The 23,698-nt window shown below is 40.3% G+C and overlaps 1 protein-coding gene across 3 annotated transcripts in view; it reads right to left on the bottom strand.

Annotated features, from left to right (window-relative positions):
- Positions 1 to 347: 347 nt before the first annotated feature.
- LOC138320468 (centrosome-associated protein 350-like) overlaps positions 348 to 23,698 on the bottom strand; it is a 121,997-nt gene continuing 98,646 nt past the window's right edge. For all 3 annotated transcript variants that reach the window (XM_069263430.1, XM_069263431.1, XM_069263432.1), the window contains 19 exons: positions 23,407 to 23,557; positions 23,025 to 23,249; positions 22,587 to 22,850; positions 22,223 to 22,314; positions 18,801 to 18,943; positions 18,288 to 18,455; positions 16,592 to 16,722; positions 15,497 to 15,664; positions 14,886 to 14,993; positions 14,680 to 14,754; positions 14,225 to 14,379; positions 10,512 to 10,771; positions 10,105 to 10,366; positions 9,640 to 9,890; positions 9,164 to 9,336; positions 8,479 to 8,707; positions 6,449 to 8,136; positions 4,847 to 4,985; positions 348 to 4,304 (listed from right to left, as the gene is read on the bottom strand). In XM_069263430.1, the coding sequence (XP_069119531.1) occupies positions 3,643 to 4,304; positions 4,847 to 4,985; positions 6,449 to 8,136; positions 8,479 to 8,707; positions 9,164 to 9,336; positions 9,640 to 9,890; positions 10,105 to 10,366; positions 10,512 to 10,771; positions 14,225 to 14,379; positions 14,680 to 14,754; positions 14,886 to 14,993; positions 15,497 to 15,664; positions 16,592 to 16,722; positions 18,288 to 18,455; positions 18,801 to 18,943; positions 22,223 to 22,314; positions 22,587 to 22,850; positions 23,025 to 23,249; positions 23,407 to 23,557 (5,344 nt within the window). In that variant the 3' untranslated portion in view covers positions 348 to 3,642. The remainder of the gene's footprint in view (positions 4,305 to 4,846; positions 4,986 to 6,448; positions 8,137 to 8,478; positions 8,708 to 9,163; positions 9,337 to 9,639; positions 9,891 to 10,104; positions 10,367 to 10,511; positions 10,772 to 14,224; positions 14,380 to 14,679; positions 14,755 to 14,885; positions 14,994 to 15,496; positions 15,665 to 16,591; positions 16,723 to 18,287; positions 18,456 to 18,800; positions 18,944 to 22,222; positions 22,315 to 22,586; positions 22,851 to 23,024; positions 23,250 to 23,406; positions 23,558 to 23,698) is intronic.

Here is a 23,698-nt window from a genome sequence, read left to right as displayed (position 1 = left end):
TGTAGAAGGACGAGTTTGACCATGAACTAATTCTATTGTGCCAACAACTTAGTGTTTAAAATGAGTCTTGTAAGATAAAGATCATTTGGAATGGTTGTTAATGCTTCAGCTGTCGCATATCTTTATTTGTTTCATTTGTTAAACTATTTTCAAGCGTGACAATAATTACTATTAGCAATATTAATTACATTTAATGAATCAAAATTCTACTACATACCCCTAGTTGTACAAGATGGAAATTTCTTGGTGGCAACTGGAATAAATGGTTCATGATCAAACTCACTTGTAATAATATCGCCTGAACAGGTGGCCAGGCATTCAACTCAAAAGAAACACAACAACACCAGTTATTTCATTTTTAAGTTTACTTTATTTCGTTGGTCCTCTATTATCAGAGAACCCCGATTCATTACATTTGCATAGTAAACTGACTGTGTCTACAAATGTACAAAGTTGAAAAAATAGATTTAATTTATAATTGGAGAATCACAATGTGTTAAAGGAGATGGTGATATGGGTGCGTAATTGAGCCCTCAGTATGCTATTATCAAATTCGGGCCCTACTTATGGATACGTCTTATTCCTAGTATGCCTCGAGTGTTACCTCCCGAGACTTCTCTAATGCACAAGGCAATCTTTGACACCCCTATTTCTACAATAGGCATGCCCCAATATTGATAAAGATCAGCCCATTAGGTAATAATGGGGTTGATGACAGGCAAAGGTAATTTCGTTATATGATAAATCCATTAGGTAATAACAGAGATGAAGTTCAGCAAGACTAAATTCATCACGACAAATTTTAGAGATGTTTATCATTACATAAAATAAAAACGAAGTGGTCATTAAACATAACTAACCTGAGATTTCATATAAATTGTAAATGATGTCAATAAAGTTCAACATGCATTCAGATAATGAAGAAAAAATGAGAAATCTGCTTTTGCAGCAAAATTATCCATTGTGGACTGATGTTAAATACAAAGTATATGTAGAGTTTCCATTTAAAATAGGTGATTAATTAGCAAAGCTTTGGTCAAAATGAAGGATGCGATCTGTTATAGGTCAGGGGCCATAAGGCACTATCTATGTAATCCAATGAAATGCAAGGTCAGTAAACTGGCTACAATGCTGCAGAATAAGACACTAAATACAGAGTATAAATAACTGGTGTCCACAGAGAATGCCTTACATATGATAACCGTTGTAGTACCTATTCAATGTAAGGATGGACTGACCTATATCGCTATATACAAAGGGCTGGCAGGTCCAGATCATGGCACAAATAGTACAGAAAGGGGAGGTAACCTCCACACACATCCTCCCTCACACTCTAACCAAAAGTCCACAACTATTCTAGTAGATCATTAGTTCAAAATCATTCAATTAGTCAAAGAAATCTAATAAATTGCGCTACAAATAGTAGGGTTCTAATCATAAGTATTTTCTTTAGATAAATCCAATGTAAGGGAAATAACTGTACCAGTAGTTATTTTTCAAAGTTAAGGCTAAATCAAATGACAAAATAATCTGAAACATTTACAGAACTTTGGTTTCAATCATCAGCAGCCACAGCTAAATTTAAACCATTACAGAAAATGTTCCAAAACATTTTGTCAGAATACATCAGTTGACTTGTTCACTCCCTGTATTTAATGAACTAAGCCATCCTGATCAGGTGAGGAAGAAGTGAGTGTGTAGAAGGGTGAATGTTTGGCAGTGTATGTCAACATCTACATGGTATCATTATGTAATCAAAATTATTTGCTAAACAGTTTTTAACATTCCACAGTTGCTGATACTTAACATATAGTAGTACAATAATGAAGCAGTAAATTAAAACAATGAAACAAACATAAGTAATTCAGAGATGAATGTAAATAAGCATATCAAAAAGAGACATTTTATTTGGACGGAATTAAGCCAGGTAGAATATAAGTAAATCATAGCAGTGTATGCAGACTTAATGGAAACTATCAGATCTAAATTCTACATCAGAAACAAGTATGAGTAAAAACAAATGAAATCTTAAACTTTTCTACAAGACAATACGTGTCTGTACATTAGACTAAAGAACAGTCTAAAACTACATATCAATACACATGATATATGTAAATTAATTATTTAAATAGCTACCTCATTACATCATTTTACAAACTCACACATTTCTTCATTTTCTCAAAAGAAACAACATTCCCCAATCAACCATTATCAACAAATAGCACTCAGAAATAAACACAGTGCCATATACTGGCAGCTACTAGGATACCACGTAAGGCCAAGTACCATGGAATACCATATATGTGTACCATACAGGAGTAAATGTTTTTGTTTTTTTTAGGTTGTTCTGGACCAATATTGTAATACACAATCTAGTGTTGCAATTATCATTTAAGTAATTGTTTTATAGGGCTAAACACTAAAATTTGTTTCTCCATGTTCAATTTCCCAGTTCCCCGCTCGAGTTGTAGATAATTTCAGTAAACAAGGATTTTTAGAGTAAAACAAATTGTTGTTTCGTTCTAGATCTAGTCTGTGGTACATCCTTGGACTGATAAATAAGGGGACCCAGAGTTTAGGTTTCTTCTAGAGTTTCTATAGAAGTACATGTGGAAAGCCAAAGTCCCAGATAAAAAAACCTTAGGACAAGTACATGGCTACTGCCCTTTGTGGGTCACAAACTGAAAACCCAAAGATGGTGGGTTAGTGGTCTGGATACCTTCACTGCGGCCTCAGTTCCCAGGAGTACATTTGTTAATACTCTCATAAACATGGATAAAGTCTAGCCCCCCTGTACAGTCAAATACTCACTGTACTATGCATTGTGCAATTCCACTAATTATTTCAATAACCTATCACTTTTATCATCTCATTTATAGCATGATTTTTCACTACAGTTTTCGACACAATAACTAAAGGAATCTTAACATGCGATACCTACAGATCTTCTCCTACTCGTACACATTTAGGCATTAAACACACAAACACACACACACTGCTTCTATCATGGAATAAATAATTCTTATATACACTTATACATACCATACACTAAATCTCCATAGAGTAGCTGTAGTTAGTTTGGAGTCTGTTTTTTACCAAAACTGATGATATTGTACTAAATGACAGAATTCTTCATTCTATCCGAGTACTTTTTTTTTGTTTTATCTGTAGACTGGTTACCTAACACAGCACACAGAACAAACACATTTTCCCTTAAAACCATTCTCCTGCACACTGATGGAATGTGAGCGGCCATGACTGTGTAAGGATGGAGTCAGGGCCGCAGGTGATTTGAATACATCATTAGGTGATTTTGTAGCAGACTACAGCTGAGGGCACCTATACAGTTCTTTAAAAAGCTTGTGCTTTATGACAGAAGCGTTCTACATATACACTACTGAACAAAATAGCACTGTTTTATCACCAGAACCAACTGTGAAGCTGAATAATTCTTTCTTTTGGTGGTGAATACCTCTAGCACAAGGTCGAGCATTTGGCATCTAGGGTGTATATTCCGATACACTATGCCAGCTTTTGTGCCACTTGGTATGATAAAATTAATGCCAATTATTTTTTTATTTGGCCTAATGCCTGTGCCTGGCTTTGGCATATAGTTTGGCATCAAGTTGAACCATTTTATAGTCATTGTTGCTGTTGACTTCGTATCTGCTTTTTGCGGTATATTTTATTCATAGTCTGCACAGTATCTGTCAGTAATGTTTCGAAAATGGCCTCTGTAAGTTGCATTTTAACAGCAGTTTCAGCGTCATCATAATTCACCCAATCAGGTTCCTCCTCTCTTAGTTCCTCAACCAAGATATTGTCAACATGATCTTTCTTTTTCCGTACAATCCAACGATTTTTGTCCAATTTCCGAGAACCATTTAATCCTAGAATTTCAATCACAGCCTTCTGAACAATTGGTTTTAAAACATCTATCGTAGTTGGAGGGTTAGCTCCCCTAAAATATTTCTGTCGCGTCCGTTTAGTTTGTTTCCAGGCACAACTTCCATCTCGTTCTTCCTCCCCCCTGTAAATGTCACGAATAATATCACCAGTAGAATCGAAAAGCAACTTTTCGAAAACCCGCCGACTTTTACTGTCGACGTCGTTGTTGTTGTCCTCTGTGGAATAGTAGGTTTCCGGCGGTTCCAGACCTTCCAGGGACTCTCCATATCGTCGCTGGTTCCAGAACACATCCACAGCACTTCCCACTACGGCCTCAATCTCATGACGCTCATGTGGCACAGCGAAAAACACATCTTCTTGGATCTGACGGAAATCTCTGCTATCTTGTATTAATTCTAAAACAAAAACAACTTTTTTTTAAATGGTTTTTTGCAAGTGAAATATAATAATTAATATTTTATGAAAACAATAAATCACAGTATTTGCAGTGATAAAAGATTTAGTTTTATCTGATCTAAGTATTTATATTTACTTTTTTTTTAATTTGAAAATTATGTACATTTTTTGTCAAATTTCACTGCATTTTAATATGTCATCATCTATGTACTAGCAAAAAGAGTCATATGTAAATAACTTATTCAATGTCAATTAACAATCATTTAGAGTAAACAGTTTTGCCTCTTCTATGGCAATTTAATATTTGAAACATTGAATATAATCAAAAGCTACTTTTTAACAAAAAAATATCCATATGCCAAATCTTTTTATATAGGTGTTAACTCAATCTAAAAGGCTCGCAAGATCTTTCAATGATTTTATTGAAAACTTTTAAAGATATTACATAAATAAAGAAAGCCATTAAAGGTACGGTAAAACTGAAGGCATTATATCTGTAACTTAGACAAAGAGATGTTATATAACCCCGTTAGTTACTGACCTGGCTGTAGACCTGGGTACGGAGGCGGCGGCTGGTTCATCGTCGGAGATGGTATAATCGGATCATCATCAATGTACTCATCTCCCTTATCACCAAACAGCAGATCGTTCAGGTCCTTGTCCAATTCCAGGTTACCCTCCTGTTACATAAATGTAAAGATAAAATCATTTAAGTACTTAGTTTTCAGTGTGGACTGAAAACTAAGTGATATTTTCAGTTATAGGTACAACTTATAATGAATAAACACCTAATCACCAAGTATCAGTTTGGAATAATAAAATGTCCAACTGTTTTGAATGAAGTCGTGGATACTAATATCCCAGAGAGTTTGTATAGCAGTTGGTGTATGGTTCCTCACGTGGCCAGCTGTGTCGCTACAGTGGCTGACTGACCCACATCATGGTGACAGCTGTTACACCTACACACAAACTCTTAGTAGTCCTAGTACAAAATGACATACTCCTAGATACACACAGGTAGATCACAAAACACTACTTCACCTGTTTATACATCAATACATCACTGTAGTCTCTATAAGCATTCACAATATATCACTTTCTTTTTTTTGTGCACAGATGCCAGTATGGTAACTACCAATATCTTACACATGTTTCGTGCAGTGTCCAAAACAAGGCATTGTTGGGATATTATTGGGACGGGAGCTTTTTCAAATTAAGAAAATTGGAACACTGAGAAGTTTGCTTCCATGAATAAATTGGAATTTTTAGGAATTTAGCTAAAAACTGAAAGAATTTCCATTAGGAATAATAAAGATTTGAACCCAGACAAAAGTCCTTAGATATAGCCCTGACCTTACCATAGAATTCATATAAAGCTGGAACTGGGTATGAGAATAAGAACTCCAAGGAAACAAATCTGTTACAAACACTCAAACAAGAGCAGTAAAATAGCTTGTGTAGGGAGACACACAGTCTGTTTGCTGCAATGGCAGCATTTTGGTCACTATAGATCTAGAGATACATAATGAGTTTATTTCACACCTTGATAATGAACCTGTATTTATTGGATTTGAGTTTTTGCCTCCTATACCACTATACTACAATGAAATAGCTTCTAATGTGTTAACTTTTTAAACTTTCTATGATGCTATACACAAAAAGTTTCAAATATCCTGCAGTGTTCTCCCTTATGGATTTTTTCCTGCTGGTCCTAAGGACCGGCTGACCCTAACAGTTACTATAGTCCTGACTGAAAGTTACTGGTCCTTATAAGTAACAATTCATCCTTGTAGTTTATATAATTTATACTAGCAAAGTAATAGTTTTACTAACAAAACATATTTGCATATTCGGATCAGTGTTGTAGGCTCTCAACAAAGTTGAATGAAAACCAGAATATTACAAAAATTTGTTTTGTACAATTTGAATTTCGACCTTTTTACAATTCAACTGCCATCTTTGTTTTGTATATCTTCTATCTGGAAGTTGCTGGTCAAAGGACCAGTTAAGTGGTAAAAATTGTCTGTCCGACTATAAAGTTGTTGGTCACTGGCAGTCGGACAGGCGCTAATTTCTAACGCTGATATCTTGCATGTGAAGTTATTATAAAATGAAAGTTTTTTTGAGAAATAGTATAACTAACCCTTGTGGCGCGGGACGTGCTGCCTGGAATAGGTGAAACTGGGCGCGGAGGATTCTCAGCCTGAGAACCCCTCCCCCACATTTGTTCAGTCTCTTGTGTAGGAGAAAACACCTGGTCTTGGTCACCTAGTAGGTCCTGATTTTCACCACGCACAGGTTCCTGTCGGCCACGTTGCTTATTACGAATTGTAATCATGTCAGTTATTGCATCGTTAAGTAAGTTTTTAGTGAGTTTTTCCGTCATTTGTGAGCGTTTATCATTCTGGTTGATGTCTCTCTCAACGTCACTATCCACATTGCCATTCATGTGGATAGTATTAGCACCATCTTTGGACACATCGGGTCGTTTGCTGGGTTTTTGTGGTACGGCAGGAGGGGATGCCTTTCTGTCCTGAATTCTATTTATAGTATTCATGTCATCGCGGACCACATCCCTAAGAATCTGATCGGTGATTGTGTCTGTCAGAGCCTCCTTCTGATGTAGACGATCGGTGGAGGACCTCGGAGACAGAAATCCGTCGCTGAAATTAGACACACTATTATCCACCTCGCTGATGATTTTACTAAGATCTGACTCGTCCTGGTCGTCAGTGGTAATGGATTCGTCGTCGTGTGAACTAGCAACACTTCGACGAGGACTCCTGACGGCTGGAGCTGGCATCAGATCATCACCAGGTACAAGAACACCATGTCCCGGGTGACATGTAAAATAACGTATACCTTCATGAGAGCCGTCATTTCTACCGTCAGCAGCTTCCAGCTCCACTCCAGCCCAGATACCAGGAGCAAATGTGACCTTCCCTTTGAAGAGAAGAGTTCCAGGACTACGAACACCCCTAGGCCCCGTAACAAGGACACGATCACCGATGTTAAAGTCGCCCATTATGTCCATCTCTGTTGTTGGTCCATCACGAGGCGAGGCTATTGGAGTCTCCTCTTCGTCATCAATTTCGCCGTCATCGTAATAACGCTCACCCTGTCTTGAGACTTCTCCCTGACCCTGAGGCACTGAAGATGTCTGACTCGGCTCAACATCCGAATCTTCAAACGAGCCGTTGAGGTTCTGACTAGACTGTGAGCGTCCACTAGATGGGCGTGAGGCAGTGGTAGTAGAACACAGGGACCGCGGAGATTTCTGGTCGGAGTACCCATCATCAGGCTGTTCCTGACGGCCCTGCAGGTCGAGGGGCTGTACAAAATGGGAGTCCTCAGAACGTACTGACATCATTTCACTGATCTGCTCCGATATGTTGTCTGTGAAGGTGCGTTGTTTATGCTCGGTGTGTTCGGAGACGTCACTACGAGCACTATGAGGTAGTTTAGCACTTGCTGACACCTCAGCTGTGAAGTCCTCCGTGTAACTCAAATCATCCTCATGTCGCGACACTGACACCAAAGGAGACTTTGGTGAGGGCACGGACGGCACGCCTTTTGGTATATGTAACAGATCTGACTTGGAATCTGAAACACTATCATCAGGAGCTTCAATATTTTCATCAATGTCTTCAGATATTTCCGTCCTAATGGATGAATCGTCATTTCTAACCACTTTGTTTGTCCTCTGAGTTGTGTTTTCTGACCTTGACCTACTTATTGTTGATTCACTGGCTTCTGAAATTTTATCTAAGGAAACTTTGGCATTTGGTGTGGAGGGGGCTGTCTTCGTTGTTGGTGAACTCTGTTTTGTATCTGTAATAAGAAAAGTCAAGTTTACAGTACAACTCAAACATCAGTGACAGTCAATTGTTCATTTGATATTATAAAAAACTGCTGAAGAATGATATTCTAAAACCTAGTTATTGTTTTGAATCTCTTACAAAATATTCATAAACAAGCAGTCACATGAAACAAGAAACGCCTTTAATGAATTAAAAGTTTATAGACTGTTTTGCACACCTTTAAATGTTTGAAACAATCAGACATTATTCAATGCTTATACAACCTCTGGCAGTGCCCTACATGTCTAGATATCGTCAATATAAACGTCTGCCTTTATTGACAGGGGAGACAATCCCTGTAAACAGTAGCTACCTTCTGTAATGGACGGAGAACTCTGTGCTGAGTCCGTGCTTTCCTTGCTGTCCTCGTTGATGGAATTGTTAGCTCCCTTCTTAGGAGGGGTCATGGCCTGTGGGAGTGAGGTTTTGGGCGGACTGACTTTTGGCTGTTTGATCATCGGTCTGACACTTGACCTCACTGGTTCATGTTCCATCTCCTTCTGTAGCTCTTTCTTCAGTTGGTCAATCTGGTTATCATAGGCCTACAATGTATAAAGTACAGATTTGGTTATCATAGGCCTACAATGTATAAAGTCGTGTTGCAGATCTGGTTTTATCACCTAACTGGCCCGTTCAGCCATTTTATATAAGCATGTCATTATTATTGTAAGACGTGTAATAACCCTATTGTAATGGCACAGGTAGTAATGACATCGTATTCAAAATATAATGTGGTATGTTTATCTCAGTAGATTGAAACAACACATCCGAGTCTCTTATAGAGAAACAAATTGGTAGCTTAGTCTACGACCTATTGACACATATTGACAGCCAGGGAAGAACATATCAGGTTAAAGAGGAGGAGGAAATCTGGAGAACCTACAGAGAAAACAAAAGTTCAATAATGATCGCTGCTATGTAATTTATATATTAAATTTGATGATGGGTGATGGGGTGAACAAAACTTACGAGTTCAAACACAATGTTATTAATTTTACCTCTATTTGCTTTTTCAGAGCCACTTCTTTGTTCTTCAGTATTTCTTTCTTCCTCTTCTTGCGTTCCTTCTTGAGTCTATCAGCCTCCACTTTGCGTCTTTTCAGCTCTTCGTTCAAGGCCCGTACTCGCCCCTCGTAGTCGCTGAAGTCAGACTGGGTCTCTGTGTAGGATTCTGTGGCAGAGAAAATCAAATTAGTCTTCAAAATACCATACATCACAAAAACAAATTCAACGCAAACACGTCTTGTTCTCAATGAAACTGTCCCATTGTATCATTACAAAAATTATTACTGTGGGAAATATAGGTTGTAACTTAAGAAATGACTGCATGTCCAATACAGTACAACCCTATTAAAGTTCAGCATAGTGTATTGGTTTATGCCATACCATAAGTAACACAGTTTTAATGCATGGTGTGAAGCTGGGCTGGGACAACCTAGTTCCAATTTACTGTATATCAGGGTTAACTACACACCTGTATGCGAAATGGACTCCTCTGACTCGCTCTCTGAGCTACGATAACGGCTGAACGGTGAACGGTTACCATTGCTGCGGACCGTGCGTGCAGACAGCCAGGAAAGACCTTGAGGAAGGCGGTCTAGAGGAGAGCGTGGAGATTTGGCACTACGCTTACTACTAGTGCCTTGAACACTTGTTTCCTCAAAGGAATCGTTGTTGTATTGGCTGTCATTGATGATGGTGTCGTCTGCTGCTGACGAACGCGACCTGCTCAAAGTTATAACAACTGATAAGATCTTCACCAGAATGAAACTACTAGCAAGACCAAGGGCATACTTCTAAAGGTATTTAAACTCATTATTATATTCACTAACTCATTTTTATTTACACTTTATTTTACAGGAAAATAAGAAACATTACTCTACATAGACATGCAAACAATATTGAATATCTAATCAATAAAAGTGGGTATATGACATACTTGCGGACTCTTGGTGTGGCCGGGCTGCCATCGTCCACACTTGATATTGAGGCTATATCCTCTACTATAGAACTTTCGCTGCCACTGTTCAGTGCTTTGTTCTCGCGTTCTCGCAGTCTCTCCTCCGGCGAGCTCTCGCTTCCACTAGCGATCTCCGTCCTAGGGGTGTCTGTCACACTTCGCCGCACTGAGTCGTCTTTGGCAGTAAGCACACTAGCAGAGGCAATGGTGCTTTCTTGTACAGTTGAGGCAGTTTGAGATTCTGGGCAAAAACACAAATTTAGACTTAAATTAAATTTTTTAAACTTTTCAAGATATAGATGTAAACAATGTTTTTTTTTTTCTTTTCTAAAGGATAAGCAATGGAAAGCTATAATTTTTCAAATTCGTTTTTTATGGTACTTTACCTTTCGGTTCATTTTTCTGACGACCCTTCTCAGTCTGGTCCTCTTTCGTTGTTTTAGCTGGAGTTTTTGTAGCTCTGCGATCTTCCTTGGCAGGTGTTTTCTCAGGTCGTCTGTTGTCTGGCGTCTCCCATATCTTGATGGCCTTTTGTTCCATCTTGAACACTCTAGATTCCTCGTGATCAAGGCGCTGTTTCCATCTCAACAGCTCCTCCGCCTTTTTCCGTCTGTCCAGCAACTTTTGTTCTCTCGCTGTCAGGAACCTGAAAAACAGTAGGGATTGGTGGTCAACTATGAAATATTTTATCAAAGATTCATTACGTTATATCCAATGTATTATAACAAAGTAATTCCTTGTTCTTGTAATACTATTTCAATCTACATTTGAAGCAAATACTAAATAGTGTTTCCCACAGCCCCGATTAGCATGGCGCCGCGCCGTGCCCTTTTTAACCTGACGCCATGCCCCTATAACCTAACGCCCTGCCCCTGTTTGTCCCCAGTACATGATAACTAAACTACCAAAATACCAGGCAATGACTTGATAATTAAGTAAACAAAAGAGGTGTGACCACTTCCTGACCCCATGACCAACACCCCAGTGGCCTTAATTAGCAGCCTTGGGCAATTTCCACCTTGGCTTGTGGTGTCACTTTCACGTCTGTGTATTACGTAAGCTGAAGTCAAGCAGCCAATCAGCAGCCTAGAAAACAATCAGCTAGCTAGCTATCATTAAGTTTTATGACTAGAGCTAGTGAGCACTACTACAAAAACAAATACTGCTTACAACTGTAAACGATTTACTCACGTTTTTAAATGTTTAATAGGCCTATCTATACTGATGTAATGACCGCCATTTTGGGTATATTGTAATAGTCGAACCGGATTCAGGATTTACTAATATTCATGTTTTTAAAAATGAAAACGGTATTATTTATTTTAAGAATTTCGGTGTAAATTTATTTTCAGACAAAATAAATTAATAATAATGCAATTATTAATAGCAAATTATTTAAAACAGATCAAATTAAAAAGAAATCTACCCTTTTCTCTCTCAGATTAAATAACATTTTGAATACTACTGTAACAATTACCACTGTAACAATTATCTACTTAAGTGCTTGTAAATTTAAGAACATTGTTTTAATTAATTATCCATTATTTTGAAACATGGTGAACTTATTCAATCTAATACAGTATTTTTAATATTTCAATAAAGATATATTTAAACAAGAGGCCCAAGGGCCTTAACGGTCATCTGACTCATGGCACAAAACAACAGTCACAGTATAATGGAGTGGTTAACAATTAATATAAGCAATACAAGGAATTTTTTTTTGAATATGTAAGTTTCTGAAATAGGTAAAGGTCATTTGTTGAACAAACTTGGTAGCCCTTCATCCATATATGGTATTAACCCATTCAAGGATGAAGGAGGAGTCGGATTTCAAAGCCAAATATCAGCAAAGCTCCCATTTTGGACCCCTGATGTTCTATCCCCATGGGTCTTACCTCGTCCTTTATAAAATATGTTCCCCCTTCTGAGCCCCGCCCCTCTGTCCCCTAGGGTCTTACCTAACTCGTTTATATTAAATATGATTGTCCTTCCCCAGTGATGTTTCACACAAAATATGCATGCATTAATCCACTCAAGGGTAAGGAAGGAGTAGGCTTTTAAAGCAAAATTTAATCAAAATTCCCTATTCTGAGCCCCGCCCCTCTGTCCCCAGGGGTCAACTAGGACTAGAAAAAGTATTGAAAATGGAAGGTTCCTAATGTACAGAAAGTTTCGTGTAGCCAAGTTTATTCGAGTTATAGCCCGGAATAGAAAGGAAACTTTAATAATATGGTATTTTTGAATAAGTTTCCATGGTAACAGAAAAAGTATCGAAAATGAAAGGTTCCCATTAGCAAAAGGCACAACTAGAGCACTAGCCTAACATGTACAGAAAGTTTCGTGTAGCCAAGTTGAACGGTTTAGGAGTTATAGCCCGGAAACGATACTCGGACGGACGGACGGACGGACGCACGGACGGACGGACGGACGGACGGACGGACAGAGCCCAAATCAATATCCCCCGCAAACGCGTTTCGCGGGGGATAATTAAGAAAATTTGCCCTTTTTGGGGCCCCACCCCTCAGCCCCTAGGGGTCAGACCAGGCTCATTTATATAAAATATGAATATCCTTCCCTAATGATGTTTCACACCAAATATGGATGAAATCAACCCAAGGATGAAGGAGGAGTAGGATTTTAAAGCTTAAAATAAGAAAATTTGCCCTTTTGGGGCCCCACCCTTCAGCCCCTAGGGCTCGGACCAAGCTCATTTATATAAAATATGATTGTCTTTCCCCAATAATGTTTCACACCAAATATGGATGAAATCCATCCAAGGATGAAGGAGGAGTAGGATTTTAAAGCTAAAATTAAGAAAATTTGCCCTTTTTGGGGCCCCACCCCTCAGCCCCTAGGGGTCGGACCAGGCTCATTTATATAAAATATGACTGTCCTTCCCTAATGATGTTTCACACCAAATATGGATGAAATCAACCCAAGGATGAAGGAGGAGTAGGATTTTAAAGCTTAAAATAAGAAAATTTGCCCTTTTGGGGCCCCACCCCTCAGCCCCTAGGGGTCGGACCAAGCTCATTTATATAAAATATGATTGTCTTTCCCCAATAATGTTTCACACCAAATATGGATGAAATCCATCCAAGGATGAAGGAGGAGTAGGATTTTAAAGCTAAAATTAAGAAAATTTGCCCTTTTTGGGGCCCCACCCCTCAGCCCCTAGGGGTCGGACCAGGCTCATTTATATAAAATATGACTGTCCTTCCCTAATGATGTTTCACACCAAATATGGATGAAATCAACCCAAGGATGAAGGAGGAGTAGAATTTTAAAGCTTAAAATAAGAACATTTGCCCTTTTGGGGCCCCACCCCTCAGCCCCTAGGGGTCGGACCAAGCTCATTTATATAAAATATGATTGTCCTTCCCCAATAATGCTTCACACCAACTATGGATGAAATCCGCTCAGTGGTTAAGGAGGAGTAGCGTTTTAAAGGAAAAAGTTTACGCACGACGGACGGCGCACGGCGGACGACGACGGACGAATCAGGATGACCATAGGTCATCCTGACCCTTCGGGTCAGATGACCTAATAAAGGTAATAGGATTGAAATAAAGGCATTTTTCCCATTCTTTTAATTAATTTAGGCCTAAATGAAATTTAGATCTTCCTTGCGAATACATATAGTATATAGAATAATTATAGCCATGATCATATGATCGGCAGATTCCAATTTCCAAAATCATTTTTACCCAGAATAATTAAATAGATGTCCTGTTATTACTTTGAAACTCAGACATTTAAATGATATTAAGTGTTGAACCAGAATTAAATAAACAACAAAACAAGTTCAAGTTCAAGTTAAATAAAACATTTGAATTTGAACAAGACAGTTTTAAAGATTTTCCCTTGTATTGGAAGTCGTCGATATAACTTTTGTGCCCCTCTGATGGTTATTTATCGCGGTCATGGTGCCCTTTTCAAAACATAGCACCATGCCCTTTTTTTCCTGTGGGAAACACTACTATATTTCAAGGAACATTTTTTTTCATTTTCTACAACTGCAATGCATGTAAAATTATTTTGAATATATATTATGAATGCCGCTTAAATACATTGACTTGTTTATTAAACCAAGATTTACCTTTCATCAAAATGTATTTTCTTGAGTTTGTCTAGTGCCGAGGAATCGTCAGCCAGTGACTTTTTGTGCAACACTTTTGGTTCGGTGTAGATCTCTGAATCAGACTTGTAGTCCTTCTTCTTTCTTCCACTGCCTCCATCTTTGTGTTCATCAAACTGCAACAATCATCTTTATTATTATAATTCTGGTATATACATGTAAAAATAAGTTTATCTACAATCATACCGAACAACCTTATCCAGTAACCTTCCATCAACAAGACTGTCAAAACATTGTGTGGTCAGATTATCCACTTCAGGCCATCCTCAAAATATTTTCTGTTTAGGATTAATCAACATGCCAGTTTGAAAGTGGGTTAGTAGGTAGGATTATTTTATAGTTTATTTACAAAATAAAACATATCTAGGTAAAGGAGATTTTTACCATATCCGTTCAGTGAGGTGTAGTATACTTACATTGCTAACCTCGTCCTCTGTATGGACCTCTGACGGACGCCCCAGTCGTCCACTTCCTTTTAATCTCTCCTTGGTCTGGTGAGGTAAAAAATGATAAATTAATATTGACATAAAACTTCAAACTAAAATAGACAATTTCCTAACAACTACAATATGTAAAATATGTAGAATATCAGTAAAATTGTTTGGGAGATTGAGTAGTTTACCTTCATTGTATTTTTCCTCATGCGACTGATCTCGGTATGCTGTTTAAGAAGTCTCTGTCGCTCTAGAGAGGCAGCCTTGTTGGATTCTTGGAGTCGTTTAATTTCAGCCTGTAAAATTAGGTTACAGAAACAGTTTTAGATATTTCAATTCTTTAAGGGCATATTTATATTTACATTGAGCAAAAATCAAACTTTCTCTCCAGAGTTTTGAATTTTTTTGTTTGTTTGAGGAATACTGTCTATTCAGCTTCTACAATAGAGTTAAAAAGTGTCAATAATTGAAATATTGAACATATTTTTTTATATGATAATTTTTTTTTTTGAGAATTATAATGCTTAGGTTTTTAATTTATGAAGATATAGAAGATCTGTGGCAGTATTGTGAAAAAATATGATATTGACATCTATTGTGCATTAAGTTAATACAAAAGAAGACAAAGCAGTAGTCTATTACCTCATTTTACTTTTTACGTAAAGTCTTTAGGTAAACCAGTGTTTAATCTCGATTTCTACAGCTTACTTCATAAAAACCTACTGGTCACTTCGAATGGTCACGTTGACCAGTGAGTACACATACATTTTTATATGCTAAATCAGGTTTAATTTCTCACCTGTTGTTCCTGCAGCCTCATTTTGAGTCCTCGTTGTCGTTTGATGATTTGAGGGTAGTTATCGTCAGCACCTTTGTTACGTAGATTCTGTCTTTGCTGGTCCAGCCAGGCAAGTTCAGCTTTAGTCTTCTCTGTTAGAGCCTTGTCTCGGAGCCTTAATAAGGCAGCCTAAAACAGACAACATGATATAGGAATAGACACAAGCTGGAATTTCTTCACTTCAGGTAAAATTTTCAAAAATATTGGGAGTTATCTCCCCTATATCATCAGAACTTAATATACAGAAGTTAACCTCAAGGGAAGGTGTAACATCATTAAATATCACACAAGGGAAGGTGTAACATCATGAACTATCACACAAGTGAAGGTGTAACATCATGAGCTATCACACAAGGGAAGGTGTAACATCATGAGCTATCACACAAGGGAAGGTGTAACATCATTAACTATCACACAAGGGAAGGTGTAACATCATGAGCTATCACACAAGGGAAGGTGTAACATCATTAACTATCACACAAGGGAAGGTGTAACATCATTAACTATCACACAAGGGAAGGTGTAACATCATTAACTATCACACAAGGGAAGGTGTAACATCATTAACTATCACACAAGGGAAGGTGTAACATCATGAACTATCACACAAGTGAAGGTGTAACATCATGAGCTATCACACAAGGGAAGGTGTAACATCATGAGCTATCACACAAGGGAAGGTGTAACATCATTAACTATCACACAAGGGAAGGTGTAACATCATTAACTATCACACAAGGGAAGGTGTAACATCATTAACTATCACACAAGGGAAGGTGTAACATCATTAACTATCACACAAGGGAAGGTGTAACATCATTAACTATCACACAAGGGAAGGTGTAACATCATTAACTATCACACAAGGGAAGGTGTAACATCATTAACTATCACACAAGGGAAGTCAGATCTTGCTGTTTGTACTGACAAATTGCTACTTAATGGAATGTCCTTTATTAAATGGAGCATGTCCTATACTAGAGAATATCCAACTGTGGATTTTAATTGATATTAAAAATGTGTCATATAATTCTGACATTTCATGAATTGCCCTACCTGATGTTGTGCCCTCAGTTCTTCCTCTCTCATAAACTGTCGAACCATCTCCTCAGTGAACTTGTTAAAGGACTCCTCTCCGGTGAAGAATGAGCTGAGGTCATCAAGGGACATCCTCTGTGTGGTAGGCACTATAAACATAGGATTTAATGAGACATCTATTAAATGCTTTTATAATCCTTCATATATTGGCCGGGTGCTTACAATGGAGGACGATTTAAAGCCATCTAACAGACTGTTATAATGTCTGACTGTATTGATACCCAACCAAAATACATACAAGTTTCTGTAGGTTATAGGAATTCACAAATAAAACTTAGTGACTCATATTAGACTTGAAATATGTGCAAGGCATATATGTCCACCATCACCTTATATCAAAGTGGGAAGCAACGTAACGGATATGAAGTGACATGACGCCTCAGACATAGGTATAACTACATGTTCATCTTCACAACATATCAGTATCTATGTACATGATGTGACGCTACCCTCGTCCGATGTGACAGACATATTATCCCCACAGTATCTATGTACCTGATGTGATGCTACCCTCATCCGATGTGACAGACATATTATCCGCACAGTATCTATGTACCTGATGTGATGCTACCCTCGTCCGACGTGACAGACATATTATCCCCACAGTATCTATGTACCTGATGTAACGCTACCCTCGTCCGACGTGACAGACATATTATCCCCACAGTATCTATGTACATGATGTGATGCTACCCTCGTCCGACGTGACAGACATATTATCCCAACAGTATCTATGTACCTGATGTGATGCTACCCTCGTCCGACGTGACAGACATAATATATCTACAGTATCTATGTACCTGATGTGATGCTACCCTCGTCCGACGTGACAGACATATTATCCCCACAGTATCTATGTACCTGATGTGATGCTACCCTCGTCCGACGTGACAGACATATTATCCCCACAGTATCTATGTACCTGATGTGATGCTACCCTCGTCCGACGTGACAGACATATTATCCCCACAGTATCTATGTACCTGATGTGATGCTACCCTCGTCCGACGTGACGGACATATTATCTCCACAGTATCTATGTACCTGATGTAACGCTACCCTCGTCCGATGTGACAGACATATTATCCCCACAGTATCTATATACATGATGTGATGCTACCCTCGTCCGACGTGACAGACATATTATCCCCACAGTATCTATGTACCTGATGTAACGCTACCCTCGCCCGACGTGACGGACATATTATCTCCACAGTATCTATGTACATGATGTGATGATACCCTCGTCCGACGTGACGGACATATTATCCCAACAGTATCTATGTACCTGATGTAACGCTACCCTCGTCCGCCGTGACAGACATATTATCCCCACAGTATCTATGTACATGATGTGATGCTACCCTCGTCCGACGTGACGGACATATTATCCCCACAGTATCTATGTACCTGATGTAACGCTACCCTCGTCCGCCGTGACAGACATATTATCCCCACAGTATCTATGTACATGATGTGATGCTACCCTCGTCCGACGTGACGGACATATTATCCCGACAGTATCTATGTACCTGATGTAACGCTACCCTCGTCCGCCGTGACAGACATATTATCCCCACAGTATCTATGTACATGATGTGATGCTACCCTCGTCCGACGTGACAGACATATTATTCCGACAGTATCTATGTACCTGATGTAACGCTACCCTCGTCCGACGTGACAGACATATTATCCCCGGAGTGTTTCTTGGCCCGTTTACGGTGACTCTCTGACGGTAGAATCGCTTTGAAGGACTTCTCTTCCATCTCATCCTCAGTCATTGTGTCGTCAAAGGCAACAGAATACTCATCTCCTGAGGCTGTCGCAACACAAAAAACGCCAGTCATTTATCAAACCTAGCATAATTGGAATGGGACAGTAATAAATAATCTCAAAATTATTTTAATTGTTTTTTTTATATTCACTTATTTTCTGTTGATTTTCTATCAAAATTCAAAATCAAAATTTAATGATTGTCTTTTTTTGCTATGTATTTGTGTGTGTCCTGCAATAACTCATTTGGCTGATTTATAGTGCTACCACACTGAAGCATACAACCGACTATAAAAAAGACCTGTTCACTGATGACACAAATTGACATATTCTCTTGTTTATGCTTATTATGTATTTCTGCCGGGGGTCTTTACTAGACCAGAAAACAAACCTTGTGAGATATCTTCTAGGATGCTATCAGATCGTGACTCATCTCGAGCGTCGGCCCCCGAGACAGAGCGAATGGAAGAGTCACTATCCCCTTGTTTACGAGTGTCACTGGCAGTACGAACACTCTCAGAACTTAAAACATCCCTGGAAAACAGAAAATATCAACAATAAGAGCATTTTGTAATCATAACTCAGGATTGTGAGTTTTCTGGACTATCAGCGTCCGGATTATTGTGGGTCCACTGTATATACCAAGATCAACCTGTACGTCTACCCCCTCCCTCCCCCTCCACACTACCTACCTAAGTAAGGGTTAAGTATGTTATATACCAAGATCAACCTGTACGGCTACCCCCTCCCTCCCCCTCCACACTACCTACCTAAGTAAGGGTTAAGTATGTTATATACCAAGATCAACCTGTACGGCTATCCCCTCCCTCCCCCTCCACACTACCTACCTAAGTAAGGGTTAAGTATGTTATATACCAAGATCAACCTGTACGGCTATCCCCTCCCTCCCCCTCCACACTACCTACCTAAGTAAGGGTTAAGTATGTTATATACCAAGATCAACCTGTACGGCTATTCCCTCCCTCCCCCCCCACACTACTACTTAAGTAAGGGTTAAGTATGTTATATACCAAGATCAACCTGTACGGCTATTCCCCTCCCTCCCCCTCCACACTACCTACCTAAGTAAGGGTTAAGTATGTTATATACCAAGATCAACCTGTACGGCTATCCCCTCCCTCCCCCTCCACACTACCTTCTTAAGTAAGGGTTAAGTATGTTATATACCAAGATCAACCTGTACGGCTATCCCCTCCCTCCCCCTCCACACTACCTACCTAAGTAAGGGTTAAGTATGTTATATACCAAGATCAACCTGTACGGCTATCCCCTCCCTCCCCCTCCACACTACCTACCTAAGTAAGGGTTAAGTATGTTATATACCAACATCAACCTGTACGGCTACCCCCTCCCTCCCCCTCCACACACTACCTACCTAAGTAAGGGTTAAGTATGTTTATATACCAAGATCAACCTGTACGGCTACTCCCTCCCTCCCCCTCCACACTACCTACCTAAGTAAGGGTTAAGTATGTTATATACCAAGATCAACCTGTACGGCTACTCCCTCCCTCCCCCTCCACACTACCTACCTAAGTAAGGGTTAAGTATGTTATATACCAAGATCAACCTGTACGGCTACTCCCTCCCTCCCCCTCCACACTACCTACCTAAGTAAGGGTTAAGTATGTTATATACCAAGATCAACCTGTACGGCTATCCCCTCCCTCCCCCTCCACACTACCTACCTAAGTAAGGGTTAAGTATGTTATATACCAAGATCAACCTGTACGGCTATCCCCCCCCTCCCCCTCCACACTACCTACCTAAGTAAGGGTTAAGTATGTTATATACCTGGATCGATTAGCCCCCCCCCCTCTCTTCCTTCCTAAGTGAGGGTTTAACTACATGTATATACCTGGATCGACCTAGTACGACTAGCCCCCCCCCCCTCCCCCTCCCTTTTCCGAAATGAGGGTTAACCACTTGTATATACCTGGATCGACCTGTACAATCAGCCCTCCCTCTCCCATCCCTACCTAAGTGAGGATTAACTAGATGTATACACCTGGATCGACCTTACTAGCCCCCCCCCTCTCCCCCCCTTCCTTCCTAAGTGAGGGTTAACTACATGTATATACCTGGATCGACCTGTACGACTAGCCCCCCCCCCCCCCCCCCCCCCCTCTTCCCCTTCCTTCCTAAATGAGGGTTAACTACTATGTATATACCTGGATCGACCTGTACGACTAGCCCCCCCCCCCCCCCCCCTCTCCCTTTCCTTCCTAAGTGAGGGTTAACTACATGTATATACCTGGATCGACCTGTACGACTAGCCCCCCCCCCTCCCCCCCCCCCCCCTTCCCCTTCCTTCCTAAGTGAGGGTTAACTATATGTATATACCTGGATCGACCTGTACGACTAGCCCCCCCCCCCCCCCCCCCCTCTTCCCCTTCCCTTCCTAAGTGAGGGTTAACTACATGTATATACCTGGATCGACCTGTACGACTAGCCCCCTCCTCTCCCCCCATCCCCTTCCTAAGTGAGGTTAACTACATGTATATACCTGGATCGACCTGTACGACTGGATCCTCCACCCCGTCCTTCCTAAGTGAGGGTTAACTACATGTATATACCTAGATCGGACCTGTACGACTAGCCCCCCCTCCTCTCCCCCCCTTCCTTCCTAAGTGAGGGTTAACTACATGTATATACCTAGATCGACCTGTACGACTAGCCCCCCCCCCCCTCCCCCCCTTCCTTCCTAAGTGAGGGTTAACTACATGTATATACCTGGATCGACCTGTACGACTAGCCCCCCCCCCCCCCCTCCCCTCCTTCCTAAGTGAGGGTTAACTACATGTATATACCTGGATCGACCTGTACGACTAGCCCCCCCCTCCCCCCCATCCTTCCTAAGTGAGGGTTAACTACATGTATATACCTGGATCGACCTGTACGACTAGCCCCCCTCCTCTCCCCCATTCCTTCCTAAGTGAGGGTTAACTACATGTATATACCTGGATCGACCTGTACGACTAGCCCCCTCCTCTCCCCCTCCTTCCTAAGTGAGGGTTAACTACATGTATATACCTGGATCGACCTGTACGACTAGCCCCCCCCCCCCCCCCCCCTTCCTTCCTAAGTGAGGGTTAACTACATGTATATACCTGGATCGACCTGTACGACTAGCCCCTCCTCTCCCCCCTTCCTTCCTAAGTGAGGGTTAACTACATGTATATACCTGGATCGACCTGTACGACTAGCCCCCCCTCCCCCCTTCCTTCCTAAGTGAGGGTTAACTACATGTATATACCTGGATCGACCTGTACGACAAGCCCCCCCCCCCCCTTCCTTCCTAAGTGAGGGTTAACTACATGTATATACCTGGATCGACCTGTACGACTAGCCCCTCCTCTCCCCCCTTCCTCCCTAAGTGAGGGTTAACTACATGTATATACCAGGATCAAACTGTCCCGATTAGCCCCCCCCCCCCCCCACTCCCCCCTTCCTTCCTAAGTAAGGGTTAACTACATGTATATACCAGGATTGACCGGTACGACTAGCCCCCCCCCCCCCCCCCCCCCTCCCCTCCCCTTTCCTTCCTAAGTGAGGGTAAACTACATGTATATACCTGGATCGACCTGTACGACTAGCCCCCTCCTCTCCCCCTTCCTTCCTAAGTGAGGGTTAACTACATGTATATACCTGGATCGACCTGTACGACTAGCCCCCTCCCCCCTTCCTTCGTAAGTGAGGGTTAACTACATGTATATACCTGGATCGACCTGTACGACTAGCCCCCTCCTCTCCCCCGTCCTTCCTAAGTGAGGGTTAACTACATGTATATACCTGGATCGACCTGTACGACTGTCCACAGTATAAGAGGTTGCTGTCCTAGCTGAGTCTGGTACACCTTTCTCTGATTCCTTGGCTGATGAGGTCTGTAACAAAAAGTCAAGCAAACTTTCATAAATTTCAAATCTACTAGAAGCAAAAGTGTTACAACATGATATAATTAAAGAGGCCATGCTACATTTTACTGCCTAATACCATCTGCAGCAAGTCAATTTATATATGCTCGTTGAGGCAAAACAGTTATATTCAAGATAATGCTAATTGCAATTTGACTGATCATTAGGAAAGTTCATCACCTTTGACAATCAATAAGTTTAAACACATTACAACAACATAAGGATTAATCCACAAATATTACCATTCTATTCTTGCGTGGTCTGATGTTATCTGTTTCCAGTAGACTTGTGACCTCTGACCTTGTTTCGACCGTGACTTTACGACTTGTCTTCTGTTTGGTGTCAGTGGGTACAGCACGCAGTCGTGTGATGGCCTCAGCTGCTGTTTGTGTGACCTCCATCGACCTCTGTCGGACATCATTCAGCTCTTTGGTAGCATCAAGCATCTCTCTCTGTGCTTTTAGTTCCAGCACACTCATTTCTTTACTGTGCTCCTGTTGCCGGGCCTAAGAATTAAGCGAATATTACTTTAAAATTTCACTTACATGATAAACATATGCTCATGATGTAAGTTATCATAGTTTGCCAGTATTGATAAATGAATTTTATGCAATAGGCAAATTTTTTTTCCTATATCAAAACTTCACAATTAAATACTACTGTGTTTCTGTGTTTTGTACCTTGAGCATCTGGGCTAGTGACACCGTCTCCTGTTGGGCCATGGAGACAGCACGTGTACGTTCCATGTTGGTGAGTTGTCTCATGCTCTCTTCCATACTTTCTAGCTGGTTCAGCTCTGTATGGAACTGTCGCTCCAGAGTATTAGGGGAGTACCGCGCTGGCAGCTTTAGATTGGTCTCCTCATCTGCATACGACGGACGATGAGAGGAGTAGCTTGGACGGTCCTTCAAAATAAAACGTCCTCAATATTGTTATGTTTCTATCGAAGAAGTAAGACTTAACCATTTTTTTTATGGAAAACTTGAATTCACAGAGAAAAACGCCAACTAGACCCACTGAACAGTGCTTTCTTTTTATGACTTTTTTTTGTTTCACACTTACCGTTTCTAAGGAGACATCACTCTCCGAATCGTCTTTGCGCCCCATGTCTGAGCCGGAGCCCTCCTTACGAACAGACTTGATGGAGGAGGACCTTGGTTGGGGCTTAACAGGTCTCTTCTCATACTTATAAGGCTTTTTCTTATCATCCCCACTGTAAAAAAAATTATCATCTTAATTTGGATGGAGATGCATTTAAAACTTTTTTAACTTCAAATGAATATTGTTATTTGCATCTTGTATCGAGACTTTTGTGCTTCTAGCAATTGATCCATTTCCAAACCTATTCTAACTG

Source organism: Argopecten irradians, chromosome 4 (assembly GCF_041381155.1).
Source record: "Argopecten irradians isolate NY chromosome 4, Ai_NY, whole genome shotgun sequence".
Lineage (NCBI taxonomy): Eukaryota > Metazoa > Mollusca > Bivalvia > Pectinida > Pectinidae > Argopecten > Argopecten irradians.
The sequence above is the reverse complement of the archived record's forward strand: the minus strand, read 5'-3'. Positions and strand labels throughout refer to the sequence as shown.